General features: G+C 35.9%; 1 protein-coding gene across 1 annotated transcript in view; it reads right to left on the reverse strand.

Moving 5' to 3' along the window:
- Nucleotides 1-16,649, reverse strand: part of UBR3 (ubiquitin protein ligase E3 component n-recognin 3) — a 230,724-nt gene that overhangs the window by 18,547 nt on the left and 195,528 nt on the right. Inside the window, exons 33-35 of the mRNA XM_040644068.1 lie at nucleotides 9,051-9,175; nucleotides 3,655-3,762; nucleotides 3,409-3,534 (exon numbers count right to left, since the gene is read on the reverse strand). Of these exons, the coding sequence (XP_040500002.1) occupies nucleotides 3,409-3,534; nucleotides 3,655-3,762; nucleotides 9,051-9,175 (359 nt within the window). The remainder of the gene's footprint in view (nucleotides 1-3,408; nucleotides 3,535-3,654; nucleotides 3,763-9,050; nucleotides 9,176-16,649) is intronic.

The raw sequence follows: 16,649 nt of genomic DNA on the forward strand, positions 1-16,649 counted from the left end.
GAATTAAAGGAGATATATTAGAACACTGGTTTTCAAATTTGGGGGGCGGTGGTTGTAATCATAGTCTCCTGTAAGAGTCTGTTAACCATTTTCTTCCAAGAAAACTACACATACACAAACATCTTACAAACAATGCCATGGAATTCAAAAATTACCTGAAGTCCCTGCATAAGAATTCCAGAGTAAAAGGATAAATATGAAAGGATACATTTAAGTAGGAGAAAATATAAGAGAACTATACAGATTACAATAATTAGCCCTATTATGGTGGTAGAAATAGTGTTAGATTAAAACATTTAACTAAATTAGGAAGGTCTAATAGATTACTGTGGAAAGCAGAACATTGTGTTGGAACATAAACTACATATCACTCTTGATGAATTCCATGCTTACCAAAATGTTAAAAAAAATTTTTTAAATATATTGTTAAACTCAAGCATCTCCTGGCTATTAGAAATAATTACTGAATTTATTAGCAAGGTGGCTAAATGTAGATGATTAATGTTCAAAAACTGATTGGATTTCTACATTTTAGCAACATATCAGAAAATACAATTTTAAATGATTCCATTTACAATTTAAAAAACAAACGAACAAAAAGACATGCATTGGAAACTTTAGAAGAATTCTCTTTGGGATACGGCAGGAAAAAAAGGATGCTGCCTGTTACTTCCACTGCTCAAAATTCTAACTGGACGGGTATTAAGACAAGAATAGAAAAATAAACATTTGAAGGAAAGGGACAATATTGTCCTTATTCTCAGATGATATGATCATCATTACATAAAATACCTAAAAGAATCCACAGGCAAACTATTAGCATCAATAAGAGAATTCAGCAAGTGGCCAGTCACAAGAACACACCAAAATCAGTAGTATTCCACACCAGCAAGGAGTAATCAGTTTGTCGTACAAATAAGACATCATTTAGATAGAAACCAAAACCATAAAGCCTCTTTATAAAGAATGTTCCAGACTTCAAAATGACAATTTTTAAGTTCTATTAAAAGTATTAAAACAAGACCTGAATGAATGGACATATAAACGATGCTCAATGCCTTAAAACTACATGTTCGAAGCAATTCTCATCTAACGTCTTATAGGATTTTAGAAGAAACCTTACAAATGGATTATAAAATTATTTATGAGAATAGATGTCCAGATATAGCTAACCAGAAAAATTAAATGAAAGTAACATACAAAAAGTGGAATCTACAAAAGTTAGTTTACACAGATGATAAAAATCTAAACAAAAAGAGAGCAAACTTCTATCTAAAGTTGTAACCTAACTTTTCTCCTTCAGTTGAATATATCCATATCCAGCCAATCACTCAACTTGAACACGGGCAAAATACTTTCATTTGGGCCCCACAAACTTGCTGTATATTTCCTCCTCCTGTTAATTGTACCAGAAAGGTTCAAGTCTCTCGGGTCCAAAACCCAAGTACAGTATGACTCTTCTCCCTTAAGTCCCACATGTTCAACTAAAATCCTGACTATTCCATCTCTGAAATCTCTAATTTCTCCCTATTCTCTCCAACTAGCTTTTCTGTTCCCAGTTTCCATTCCTCACACTTCCAAATCTGTCTTATATTAGAATGAGATTTTATCCTAAAATATAATTTGAATCATGTCACATTTTTGTCTCAAATCTTCCAATGGTCCAAATTCCTTCATGTGAAATTCAAGATCTGCTACAACTGCACCTTAATCTATTTCTAACACTATGTAGCATTGTTCCTTTTTGTGCTTCCTAATTGATGCATTTCCTCCTTGTTCTAAGCATATGCCTGGTGCGCTACTACAAGCATCACAGCCAACCCCCAGCCAGCTTTCAATGCCTAGTTCAAGAGCTTCTGCTTCCAGATAATTTCCAGCTTATGGGAGAAAAATACCTTCCAATAAAAACAAATGACAAAATAAACTGTAAGGTAATCAGCACATGAAGAATCACAGCCTATGGCATTTAAATATGAAGGAAGAAAAGTTAATGAAGGAAGTAGTAGATTTTTTTCTATTAATCTTCTCCATGCTTGAGGATGCTCATACAGTAGTCCCCCCCACTTATGACAGTTTTGCCTTCTGTGGTTTCAGTTACTGGTGGTCAACTGTAGTTTAGAAACAGATCATCAATCTTCTGACATATGGTCAGGTCAATAGTAGTTTAACTCTACATCATATGCCTACACATCATTTCATCTCATCATGTAGGCATTTTACCATCTCACATCATCACAAGAAGGGTGAGTACAATACAGATATTTTAAGATATTTTAAGACAGAGACTGTATTCACATAACTTTTATTATAGTATATTGTTATAAATGTTCCATTATTATTGTTAATCTCCTACTGTGCCTAATTTATAAATTAAACTTTATCATAGGTATCCATGTATAGAAAAAAAAAAAACTAGTATATATAGGGTTCGGTACAAGTACTGGTTTCAGGCATCCACTGGGGGTCTTAGAACATATCCCCTGCAGATAAGGGGGAACTACTCTATGCCAACGGAAACACTTTTAAGTTGAAATTTAAAAATAAGTAACTATGAAAGAAAATATCTAATGGATGAACATTTTTAATTTATTCAATATCCATAAACTTTAAATGTTTTGAGGATAAATGTGAGTTTATCTTGAATCACTTAAAAAAAACCAAAGAATCTAAACTATTTAATGCAATGGTCAATTATGTAAGAGAGAAAGAACAATCAATTGCTTAATTCTGATAGATGGCAGGCTTCAAAGACCACATATATGATAAACATCTTAATTCCCATATCAAATTCCCTGGAAACAGATGACAGATAATGTCAGGATTATAATCCTATAAGCAGTCTGGCTTACTTACCTTCTAGTCCCCTATTCTGTTACTTTCTTGCCTACTCACATCAATCTAGTTTTATAAAACAGATTAAACCAGTGATAATTCATGTATCCAAATTTTTAACATAACTGTCTACAAATTGAACATTTTCCTGTTCTAAAATTATATAAATGCCATCATGTCTTCGGACAACCAGCTTTCTGACCAACATGACTTTTAAAAGGATAGTAAAAGCTGATGATGATCAGTGATTAATATATCAATATGATAAGAATAATGATAAATATATCAATATGAATACTACGATACTGATCAAGTATTGGACATTTACTATCACTGATCTCATACAAAGTTGCTCAAATATCAAGTATTAGTAATATCATAAAAGTAAGTGCACTAGCAAATACAAAAAAATAACATTAATAGTAAATGTTCTAAATATTTATTCCTTTGAGTTAGACTAACATATTTGCATGACAGTTCTGTATATAGATTAAGTATTATACTATGTGTCAGTATATTTTTAAAAAGTAATTAATTGTAAAAACAAGACTTCTTTTTCTCTACCCCAAGTTATACCTGGCAGCTAGGTAAATCTTCCCCAAAAAGGTGGTGCTGAAGAAGGCTGGTGATTCTGAGGAAAGGTAAGCAGAAGTCCTGTAAGTATTTTTCCATGGATTCAGGAGACCAAGCAATAGGGCTAACCTAAAGTTAAAAAAGAGAATCTGAACAATTAATTCTATAATAGATAAAGCTTAAAAGTTATATTCATAATGGCAACAATATGTAAATTTTTAACAGATAACCACTACATCTGGAGCATACCATTGCACATTCCTGAGTTCCTTCTTCATGGTATAACTTTCCTTTAGATAGTTCACTTATCACAAAGCTCAGTAACACTTCATAAGACTTTTCTGCATCACATGTATTCTGGGAAAAAATTAAAAATTAGTTTCATCAGTCACTGAAAATTACAGAAAAAAATTACATTGGAAAGAACACTTTTTAATAAGTAGAGGCATAACTGTGACATTTTTTCACAAATGCAAACTTCAATTCCTCAAAATCTGTGTATAACAACGGTACACCTCTGGATTCACGATGAAATTGGGTATGTGTAAAACTATTTCAATACTTCTTTATTTCTTTAAAAATTTTTAAAAAGATTTTATTTAATTATCTGATAGACAGAAAGAGAGCAGGAATGGGGGTAGGAGCAGAGGGAGAAGCAGGCTCCATGCTGAGCAGGGAGCCCAACCTGGGGCTTGATCCCAGGACTCTGAGGTCATGACCTGAGCCTAAGGCAGACGCATAACCGACTGAGACACCCAGGCGCCCCTACAATACTTCTTTAAAAGACAGATGTAAATTATATAACGTATGTGTAAATGGACATATATAAATCATATCTTTTGACCCAGTAGTTTCCACTCCTGGAAATTCTTCCTAGGGAAATAATCTAAAAGAAAAAAATAACTACACACCCAAGACATTCATTGCAGCACTGTAATAATGAAAAACTAGAAAATAGACCAACAAAAGTGAAGGAGTTACCTAAATTATGCCATATCAACTCAAAAGAATATTTTATAGGCAGTGAATATGACAAATTTGAGCTGTATGAACAAATGTTCGTAATACGATGTGAAAAAAGACAATAAAAGCAATATATACATACACTCATTATAATGGCAAAATCATACATGCATGAAATAGAAGAAAACATGGACCACAAATTTTTTCTTTTACAATTTCCCTCAAATTCCTTGAATAGGATTTGTTAAAACAATTTAATGTAAAAATAATATAGGACAATATGTTTATTAAAGATTGTACAGATACTTACATTAAATAACAGTTTACAAATTAATTAAGCTTAACGATGCTATACTTTTTATAAGAAAAGAAAAATTATGGCTATTTATAAATTCAAATTTATGTCAATAAGGTTTTTTTGTTTTTTTTGGTTTTTTAAGAGAGAGAGAGAGAGAATGCATGCGCGGGGGGGGGGGGGGGCAGAGGGAAAGGGAGAGAGAGAATCTTAAGTAGGCTCTAAGCCCAGCACGGGGCTCCACACGGGGCTTGATCTCACAAGCTGAGATCATGACCTAAGCTGAAATCAAGAGTCAGATGCTTAACGTACTGAGCCACCCAGGTACCCCTGTCAATGAGTTTTTTACACATAAAGAAATAAGCCTCTTTTTATATTTACTGAGATATTAGAGGTTGTTGCAAATTACAGTAAAGTATAAACTGGGCTAAAGTAATAACGTTGCTATGATGTCATTTATTTTACTCATTAACTATACTTTTTAAATAGTAAAATATAAGACTTGAGTAAACATTACAGGATATATGTTTATCCTGACAATCTGATATGCACTAATTGTCTGAACTACAGAATTTGTTATTTGATGATACTTAGTCTATTGTTTCTCATGGGTTATTATACTCTCTTCACCTAGACAGTAAATTCCAAAATGTTGGAAACTATTGTATTTTATATGTTTCCCTTTGCATAACAAAAATCTGAGCAATAAATACCTGCTGTCTAGTTGACAGAATTTATTTTGGTAATGTTGGAGTTTTTGACCTTGGAACTTGCCTTCTAGATAATCGATTCTTTGCATTATCTTTAAATTACTCCTCTGCTTTCTGTCATATCATTCGGCCATGTAGTGTTATCATGTCCCAATTCTAAACTACAAAAACAGTCCTGACTCTACAACTGCACTCTTTAAATCATGTGATTTATCCCACCCTTGCCTAATTAACCAACAGGATGATCACTTGCCAAATATGATGACCTACAGGTTACATATAATTCACAACAATCAATATCCCACTAAATTCAAAACAGCAACACATTATATTTTTAAAATTAATTTAATCAGAGTAGTTTTTAAATAGGCAGAGTTCACTTGAACTCAAAATGCAGAAGACTCGAGAAAATATTACCATAATTTTGCTGCTTATGATCAATGTGACATATTAAAGTTTCTGAAAATATAGAATTCAGCCTAAAGCTTCCTAAATTCAATATACGCTTGAGTAAAAGATTTACAGAGTATAACAACAGAGAAGTATTCCAAGTCATAATACTTTCTAACTTATGGGAAAAATACCCTCCAATAAAAATAAATGATGTTCAGATCATCCAAGTAAGTTACTGTGTGACAATCAGCTTTTAAGTCATTATTATCAAAATACATCTTAAGCACTGCTTAAGTGCTTATACTGCCATACACATGGCAGTATACTATATCAGATCAGGAAGTCAAATATAATGTAATATGCACTCTTTTGTATGGAGAACTTTTTTTTTTTTAAAGATTTTATTTATTTATTTGACAGAGATAGAGACAGCCAGCGAGAGAGGGAACACAAGCAGCGGGAGTAGGAGAGGAAGAAGCAGGCTCATAGTGGAAGAGCCTGATGTGGGGCTCGATCCCAGAACGCCGGGATCATGCCCTGAGCCGAAGGCAGACGCTCAACCGCTGTGCCACCCAGGCGCCCCTGTATGGAGAACTTCTGATCAGAAGATTTATTAGACAAAAAAATAATTTCATAGGTAAGAAGTCTTAGGAAAGCATATTATTATATAGGCAATATTTGAATTTACATGTATGGTTGTAAAGCTTAAGAAGAGGATTTCTCAGCCCATGGATGAAAGACCTAGAATCAAGATCAAAAGAATCCAATGGGGGGGCACCTGGGTGGCTCAGTCAGTTAGGTGCCTGCCTTCCACTCAGGTCAAGGTCCCGGGGTCCTGGGACTGAGCCCCGTATTGGGCTCCCTACTCAGCGGGGAGCCTGCTTCTCCCTCTTCCTCTGTTCCTCACCCCGCTCATGCTCTCTCTCACTCACTCTCTCTCAAATAAATAAATAAAATCTTAAGGAAAAGAAGAAAGAATCCAATGGGAGAGATGGCAAAGGTATGTGGGTTAAATAAAGAAAAGGATCAGAGGTTGAGAGATATGTGTGGGAGATGTGAGTTATGTGTGGGGCAGATGCTTTCTCTATATTATAGTTCTTCAAATTTGGGGAGTGACAGCCCCTTGAGTATATGCTGGATGCTATGGTCCCACTCCCCAGCAAAACAAAACAAAACAAACAAAACAAAAGGAAAGGAAAGGACCTCAGATTATGAAATCCGGTATAGTCTTTTAACAGAAATTCCACTAACCGAAAGAACACAATTTATACTAACTGTAATCATGATTTTTCCAGCACAACTAAACCTTATTATCCTTGAAAAATACATAGTACCTATATTTTTTATTGCTCTGGACCAGATCAGAGCTGGCAAAAATCTGTTTTCATTGGAATTATCATACCTGAGGATAAGAAAATGAGGGATGGAATGAATGAGTGAGACTCAATGAAGAAAGGAAAGAAGAAGAGGGTGAGAGAAGGAAGGAATAAGTAAAGGAAGAAGGAAATTTTTAAGAAAGGAATGAATGATGCAGAATAGTTACAGAAATCACAATGATATATTTCATTACTTGTAAATATTGCTGTCGCTATTTACAATCTGCTATATATCTAAATGTTTAGATCTATTATAGAAAAAGCTAGCAACATGTGGCAAACCAACCAACAGGATACTATAATTTTTTGTTTCCCTTCACTAAAAACAATTTATATGGCTATAAACTTCTAATTTATGTTCTGATAAGAATCTGCCTTACATTAAATGTTTCATTAACTATTTTTTAAAATAGCTAATAATTATCAAATTGAGAAAGAAAATTGACAGAACAGTTACCTAAATTAGTTCCATCACAGATTTACAATTGTCTAATTTTCTGTCATTAGGTCTCATTTTAGCAAACAATCAGATGAACATATTTAGACCTAAATTATATCAGAAAATGTTTTAAATGTGTACTGTTTCATGATTAGACAGCTTATTAAGGAAATATATTTAAACAATGACACAGCATAGAAACATAATACATCTGATTTGAATACTAACAATCCAAATATCAGATTACAGTGCAGAGATATTGAAAGAGTATTTAGAAAAAAGAAAGATAATTGCAAAAGGCAAAATTATCCAAGAATGAACTATTCGGGGGCAGGAGCTTAGCCTAGTATTCAGGCCAACAACCAATATCCCTAATTAAGACATAATGTACTTGGTGATGACACTGTATTAAATGTTTGTACATATAATTATGGTTTGGGAGTAAACTAGTAATGAAAGTGAAGACTATATTGAATACATTTCATATATAAGTTTTCTCTCCTTTAAGTAGATATGATTTTAATATAAACCTTTCAGTAAGATATAAAACCTCTTGAATAGTCTATAAACCAATCAACAGGTTCAATTAATACTACAATTACTATTTTTTCCTACCAACTTCCCCAAATAAATACTGAAGTAATTTCCTTATTTTACCTACCTCTCACCCAAACTCCTAAGTCAGTTCTTTGGTTCTATAGTATCACTTCTGTTCTGAAGTCACTGAAAATACTTACGTTTAACTAAACTTGCACACTTTTTAAAATTGTTTATGTAATTTTAACCGGAAAACTTTAAATTTGCTAAGAACTTACATATTTTTTTTAAGAGAGGGAGGGGGGTGGGGCAGAGAGAGAGGGACAGAATGTTTAGCAGGCTCCATGTCCAGCACGGAGTCAGACACAGGGCTCAATCCCACAACCCTGAGATCATGACCTGAGCTGAAATCAAGAGTTGGATGTTTAACTGACTGAGCCACCCAGGCGCCCCACTTATGTATTTTTTTAACATGGAAAAATTAGTATTTAAAGAAGCATAATTAAGAAAAGGCTAGGATTTTTAAATTCACAAGTGATCAGTCAAAAGCCATCTTTGGATTAGTTGGAAATAGGAGCAAGGAGGAGAAAAGATGACAAATAAGTAAAATAGTTAAGTCTGCAGATATTTTATTACTTGCTCACTGGTTGGCACAATTTTTATAACTTCTCTAAGTTTAAGGTTTGCAAGCAAACGCAAAACAAAACTGCCCAAATAAAAAGGGAAAAAGGCCAAGGTTTAGAGAGAGGTGCAGAAGACATCATTATTCATGGAAACACTTTTAACTTTTTTAATCTAAAAGTGCTCCATTTCAATTGAAATACTATTAATAACTCATTTTGCCTTTCAAACACCTGGTCTCGTTCACTCATATCCCCAACTTAAATGAGTTCACCAAACTACTAAATGACAAATTCAGACAAGACACTAACCTTTTTGAGAGCTCCCGTGTGTTTCCAGGCTGACCTATCTTCCTCATTGCATTTAACTGAAAGTGCCACAAGAGCTTGTGTGTATAGTAGGGTAAAAAGCACCTTCACAATGCAGGTGAAATGGTCTACAAGAGAAAGAGAAGATCATTATTTCTTTGGAATCTAGACATTTTGTACTCAAGATCATTTCACACATATATGTCTTCCCTTAAACATGTAATTGGGTTTTGTTCAACATTTAAGTAGTTAAAAAAAATTATAATGTGATATTTTATTTGCTACCAGCTGATCTGAAATCATAAAAGCAAAATTCCTTTATTCATCCACAGAATATGTAAATGAGAGGCATTTAGCAGACCGTAAAGTGTGCTCTGTTTTAGAAGACCAGAGTGCTAATGCCACTCAACCTTAGAATAGCTGTGTAATGTTGGCAAATCCCCTTACTGGACATTATGTGCTTAACAACAATGTCTAGGAACCAGTGTTTAAAACCAACACTTCATCCACTTCTAGTATGATATAAACCTTAGAAAGAATATAATATACAATACAGAACTTCTAAAGTTAAAAAAAAAAAAGGAAATACCAATATTTTAGGCACTCAGAGTTTAAAAATTCAATTTAAAACTGTAACAATGCAAAAACAGTAATAACAATACATAAAATGCCTGGTAGCTTCTGGCACATATTAGGTACTTAATAAATGATAGCTTAAAATTCATAATATTTACAGACAGCTAGTAACTTAGAAAATTTCCTTGAATGTCTCATTTAATCCTCATAATAGTCTCAATGAGACATCTGAGCTTCAAAAGGATGTGGCTCTGATAACAAAGCCAATAAGGTCTGAACTTGAATCCATATAGATCATCTTATTGCAGATTCAGTATTCCTTCTATTGTATTATGCTGCTCCACTAATGAATGGGTAGTACCATTTAATCAGTTGCTGAAGTCAGAAACCTGTAAGCTATCCTTGATACTTTCCTATTTCATTCTCCCCACATGAAAACAATCACTAAGTCCTGTCAATTCTACTTTTAATAACTATCTCAAGTCAGTTCCAACACCCTGGACTAGGCTTCTAACCTTTCTTGCCTACACCTATAATCCCAGATTAATTAGTTGTGTTGGGGGTCCCCAAGATCACTTCCAGGCTGATGATGCACCAGGAGGACTCACAAGACTCAGCATATAGTCCTATGATTTATTACAGCAAGAGATACAAAGTAAAATCAGAGAAGGCAAAAGGCACGTTGGGCACAGTCCAGATGAAACTTCCAGAGTTCTCTACCAGTAGAATAACACAGGACATGGTTCATTCCTCTAACAATAAGTTGTGAAAGCATGTGAGAAATTGACACCAGGGAAATTTGTTAAGAGAAATTCAGTGCCCAAGGTTTTTATTGGGGGCAGGTCACATAGGCATCCTCTGCCCAGCACATATCAAAGTTCTAAACTCCCATGAGGAAAGCAGGTGTGTTCAGCATAAACCACTGTTTGTACAGTTTAGACCCAGTGAGCCACTCTCATCAGTTCTGTGGATGGTGGAGATGATGGAGACCCTCCCCAAATCAAAGTTCCCGAGTGCCAGTCAAGGCCTTTCAAGAGTTAACAGTCAGGCCTTCTATGTTAACTCTTTCCTGCACAGTGATGTCTGTGCATCACCTCTTAGCCCCTGCAATCTACATTTTTTTTTTCATTACAGCCAGACTGATCTTTTTAAAAGAAATATTTGGTATCCTTCTACTGGGTCTCTGTACAAGTTGAAACACTCTTTCCTTCCTCATAGCCTGGCTAACTCTTAGTCAGATGACCCCTTAAGGTCACTTGCTAAGGAAAATCTCTCCTCATTTTAAAGTGAGTGAGTGGGTGTGTGCCTGCATACACACACAAGCACTGTCTCTTACGCATCTTGATAGGTTGGGGTGGGAACTTGACATAGCCGAGCAAGTCAGAGTGCCTATCTGGGATCTTTCTAACTAGAGGTAAATGGAAGGTATAAAGATGTGGGTCTGGAAGTGTCAGAGGTCACACTCCTGGTTTATGGCAGAGACTGTCTAAAGTAACAGATCCACAGAGAGGAGAGACCCAAGATGGCAAAAGCCCTGCCAGTATCGAGAGCCCTGGTTCTGGTAATTCCTAAGACTACCCTCAACTCCTACCATTTGGTAATGTGAGTCCATCAATGCTCTCCCTCTGTGCTTATACGCTAAGCTCTAAGTGGATTTCTAAATGTCCTAACACCTAGGTGATGAACATATGCCAGGATACAGACAATAAGAACTTACAATCTGGATAGAGAGAAAGAAACAGACAGATGGCTACACAGATGCACATGGTATACTGGAAGAAAATAAGAGGAGGAACTAATGGAGATCAAGGGCAGGGCACAGAAAAAAAGTAGAGCCCCCTGTACTGACCAGGAAAGTTAGGTTTTGAATAACAAAGAGAAATAAGCCATTTAATAAGGAAGGCAGGGAGAGGTAAAGAAAAGGAGATTCCAGACAGATGAAGCTATTTTTTTGAGAGCACAGAAAAAGCCTAAGGTTCACAAGAATTGTAAACTGTCCAGTGTAACTAGAATACAAGTAGTGATTTTTGAAAGATGAAGCTAGAAAAGCAATCTCCATGGTAAAGATGAAAGGTTGTGAACGACAGGCTACCTGTCTGCAGCCTACAGAAATGTTTGGTTTGCCTTTACCCTGTTTAGCTTTTAGTTACTGACATTTAAAAATAGGATATTTCTTATAAAAGTCCCAAATTCCCCTTATTCTCAAAAAACAGGGATCTGACAACACTGGACCCACATTCTTACACAGCTAACAATGATCTGGAGCTGAGTGATAACTGTCCTCTTCAGCCAAGCATACATTCTACAGAATTGTCAGTCTCCCACTCCTATTATATCAAACCAAAGACTGTTTCATAAGGAGCCAGTATATAGCATTACTGTTAAGAATGAATTTAGGCTATGAAACCAAATTGTCTAGATTTAAATTCTGACTCTTCAGATCTTAAGCAGGTTAGTAATACACTCTTGCTTTTTTCTTAATGATTTTTTATTATATTATGTTAGTCACCATACTGTACATCCCCAGTTTCCGATGTAAGGCTCGATGATTCATTAGTTGCGTATAACACCCAGTGCACCATGCAATACGTGCCCTCCTTACTACCCATCACTGGTCTATCCCATTCCCCCACCCCCCTCCCCTCTGAGGCCCTCAGTTTGTTTCTCATAGTCCATAGTCTCTCATGTTTCATTCCCCTTCTGATTACCCCCTCTTTCTTTATTCCTTTCTTCCCCTACTGATCATCCTAGTTCTTATGTTCCATAGATGAGAGAAATCATATGATAGTTGTCTTTCTCTGCTTGACTTATTTCACTTGGCATTATCTCCTCCAGTGCCGTCCATGTTGCAGCAAATGTTGAGAATTCGTTCTTTCTGATAGCTGAGTAATATTCCATTGTATATATGGACCACAACTTCTTAATCCAGTCATCTGTTGAAGGGCATCTTGGTTCCTTCCACGCTTTGGCTATTATGGACATTGCTGCTATGAACATTGGGGTGCATATGGCCCTTCTCTTCACTACGTCTGTATCTTTGGGGTAAACACCCAGTAGTGCAATGGCTGGATCATAGGGTAGCTCAATTTTTAACTTTTTAAGGGACCTCCACACTGTTTTCCAGAGAGGCTGTACCAACTTGCATTCCCACCAACAATGTAGGAGGGATCCCCTTTCTCCACATCCTCTCCAACAATTGTTGTCTCTTGCCTTGTCTATTTTTGCCATTCTAACTGGCGACATTGGCCAAAGCAACCTTTTTCATGACACATCCCCAAAGGCAAGAGAAACAAAAGATAAAATGAACTTATGGGACTTCATCAAGATAAAAAGCTTCTGCACAGCCAAGGAAACAGTCAAAAAAACTAAGAGGCAGCCCACGGAATGGGAGAATATATTTGCAAATGACACTACAGATAAAGGACTGGTATCCAAGATCTACAAAGAACTTCTCAAACTCAATACACGAGAAACAAATAAACAAATCAAAAAATGGGCAGAAGCTATGAACAGACACTTTTCCAATGAAGACATACAAATGGCTAACAGACACATGAAAAAATGTTCAAAATCATTAGCCATCAGGGAAATTCAAATCAAAACCACACTGAGATACCACCAGTTAGAATCCTGAAAGCAACAAGGGGAGAAAAGTCCTTAACTTACAAGGGAAGACAGATCAGCTTCGCAGCAGATCTGTCCACAGAAATTTGGCAGGCCAGAAGAAAGTGGTAGGATATATTCAACACGCTGAATGGGAATTATATGTAACCAAGAATACTTTATCCAGCAAGGCTGTCCTTCAGAATAGAAGGAGAGACGTTTCCCAGACAAACAAAAAGTAAAGGAGCTCGTGACCACTAAACCGGTCCTTCGAGAAATATTAAAGGGGACTCTTTGGGGGGTGAAGACCAAAAGCAACAAAGACTAGAAAGGAATACATAAGAAAGGGGGGGTAATCAGAAGGGGGAATGAAGCATGAGAGACTATGGACTCTGGGAAACAAACTGAGGGCTTCAGAGGGGAGGGAGGTGGGGGAATGGGATAGACCAGTGATGGGTAGTAAGGAGGGCACGTATTGCATGGTGCACTGGGTGTTATACGCAACTAATGAATCATCGAACTTTGCATCAGAAACCAGGGATGTACTGTATGGTGACTAATATAATAAAAAAACATTAAAAAAAAAGAAAGAAAGGATTACAGAACATCTCCAATAAGACCACCTTTACAGGTAACACATTGGCACTAAATTCATATCTATCAATAATCACTCTGAATGTAAATGGACTAAATGCTCCAAAAAAGGGCATAGGATATCAGAATGGATCAAAAAACAAGACCCATCTAAAATATTCACTGCTGCTTCTTAGGAGAAAGGGACTGAAACAGGACAAGATTAGAGGCAAGACAACGTATCAGCAGACATCAGAAGTACCACAAACGAGAAATTAGATGAACTGAACTAAGGAAGAATAATCATGATGGACAGAATGAGTTAAATTAGAGAAATATTTAAATGATAAAAATGACAGGATTTGGTAGCCCTCTGAAGGTAGAGAATGATGCTAGTCTTTCATTTTACAACAAAGTGTAGATAATGGTAGCACTGACTAAAACTGAATGACTGAAACAGAGGAAGAAGGCAAGTGTGAGTGGGGAGGAAATGAATTAACGTTACATATGCTGAGCTTGAGGTTTGTGTATGAGTTTGGGTCTGGAGCTCAACAGGGAGTTGTCAACTGGAGCTAGAGATTTGGGAATCATCAGAGAATAGGTGAGTTGAAGTTATGGGAAAGATGATAAAATTGAGAAGGGGCAGGAACTAAGGAACAACTCCCAAGAATGGTGAGAGGAAGAGGTAACTGAAAAGGAACCTTAAAAATGAGTGAAAAAGAGATAGGAGAAAAATCAAAATAGGATGGTTTCATCAAAGTAAAGAAAAGAATATTTCATAACTTAACTGAATGTCTAAATAGAATGATGAACATTACAGAATTTGTCTACTAAGCACAATAAGACGAAGGAAGTCATTTATATTGCCCAGAAATACCACTCATATATAATGTCCTCTCATTTTAAACCACATAATTTTTTTCTGCTTAAAAAGAAGTAATATATTTAAAGAAAATAACAGCTACTGTAAGCATAATTTTAGCTTTTCAATGTAGCAAAGTAGTAATTTTGGGTTTCAGTCACTTTATCTGCCTTGATTATCATCATTTTTCAAATATTTCAAATGACAGTTTAAAGTCACGGCTTTCGCTTAAGTTCTCACATTCATTCACTCATCCAACAAATATTTACTAAAGGCTTACCATGTGAAATCAATGTTTTGGACTTGGAAGAAAACAAGGAATCACTCATATAAGATATACATTGGGTCCACAGGTTGCTATCTTCTAAGGTTGCAACAGAGAACAAAGCCCTTCAAATCCAATTATCAACATTTTTTTTTAAAGATTTTATTTATTTATGTGACAGAGAGACAGCCAGCGAGAGAGGAACACAGCAGGGGAGTGGGAGAGGAAGAAGCATACTCCCAGCGGAGGAGCCCGATGTGGGACTCGATCCCAGAACGCCGGGATCACGCCCTGAGCCGAAGGCAGACGCTTAACAACTGTGCTACCCAGGCGCCCCCAATTATCAACATTTTTCAAGGAAAGAGTAATTGGACATCTATTCTCTCTCAGTCAACGTGCTTTCAAAAAACCCCAAATCAAAACCCCACTATCAAACCAGCTGAGGGTGAACACTGGAAGACCATTACTTACTTGAAATGCCCGTGCAAACAGAGCGTGCACCACGGCACAGACTGTAAACTTTATAGTGCTACCGCATGACAGGAAAAAGGGGTGGGGGAACATGGTGCTGTGAAGGCTGCTCAATAATGAAAAACCGATCACATAAGATACAAGAGTTTGGTATGGAAGAAATGTTAGCCGGGAGCTCTTTAAAAAGTGAATTTTTTCTTAGAATCAAAAATGAAAATTATATTCTTTACTTCCTATTCTAAACGTCTGTGAACTGAAGTTTCTTTCTTTCTTTCTTTCTTTTAGAGGCGGAAGAGAGAATCTTAAGCAGGCTCCATGCCTAGCATGGAGCCAGACACAGGGCTTGATCTCTCGACCCTGAGATCATGAGCTGAGTTGAAATCAGGAGTCAGACACCCAGCTGACTGAGCCACTTAGGCAGCCCTGTGAAATGAAGTTTCTGAAGTCCTGGACAGGTGCCACATCTACCTCATTATACTATTTGAGAACATGAAGTCATTGGCTTTGTTATTTATATTCAATTCATCATTTAAAAAAACTTAGACTTTATAACTCATTAAAACATTTTAAATAGATAACATGCGTAAATCTTTGCCTACATTTCTGACTTAATTTCATCAAGATAAAATCCTAGAAAAAGGGAATAAATAGTTCAAAGTGTATTGACATAACCAAGACAACCCCCTGACTCTGTAATGATACCAATAAAATGTGAGTAAACCAGATTTTCTCCAGTGGGTAATGCATAAATATGTGATGAGTAATTTTCAAAAATAAGACAATTAAGTATTTAGTAAGTATCCTCTCTATGGCATTTGTGTTGGGTTTTGTAAAAGTAATCCAAGGAACCTATAGTCTTCTGGGGAGATATTTACTGGTTGGCCTATGGGTACCAGGCTTAGTGTAAGTGATAAAAGAAGACAAACAGGATTCAGATGCCTGCAGAGAAATTCCTTTCCCATAAACTGTCTTAGAGTTAAGGTAATACAAAATGCTCCAAGTTTCTTTTAGGACAAGATACAATATATGTAAAACAATAAGACCCTAAGGGGAACATCATACAAGTAAAAAGGATATAATCTAAAGACGGTATCAGACATTTTATTGTTTTCCTAAAGTTACCACGAAAAATTTCTGTAAAGAAATATACTATTCCACTCCCTCCATAAAGTTCTTTGCACATATCCATACAAACATCAAATCTTTTCAGTCTTCTCTTTTATGATCTTAGTTTCTAACTACATACACTCTG

Source organism: Ursus maritimus, unplaced genomic scaffold (assembly GCF_017311325.1).
Source record: "Ursus maritimus isolate PB19 unplaced genomic scaffold, ASM1731132v1 scaffold_1, whole genome shotgun sequence".
Lineage (NCBI taxonomy): Eukaryota > Metazoa > Chordata > Mammalia > Carnivora > Ursidae > Ursus > Ursus maritimus.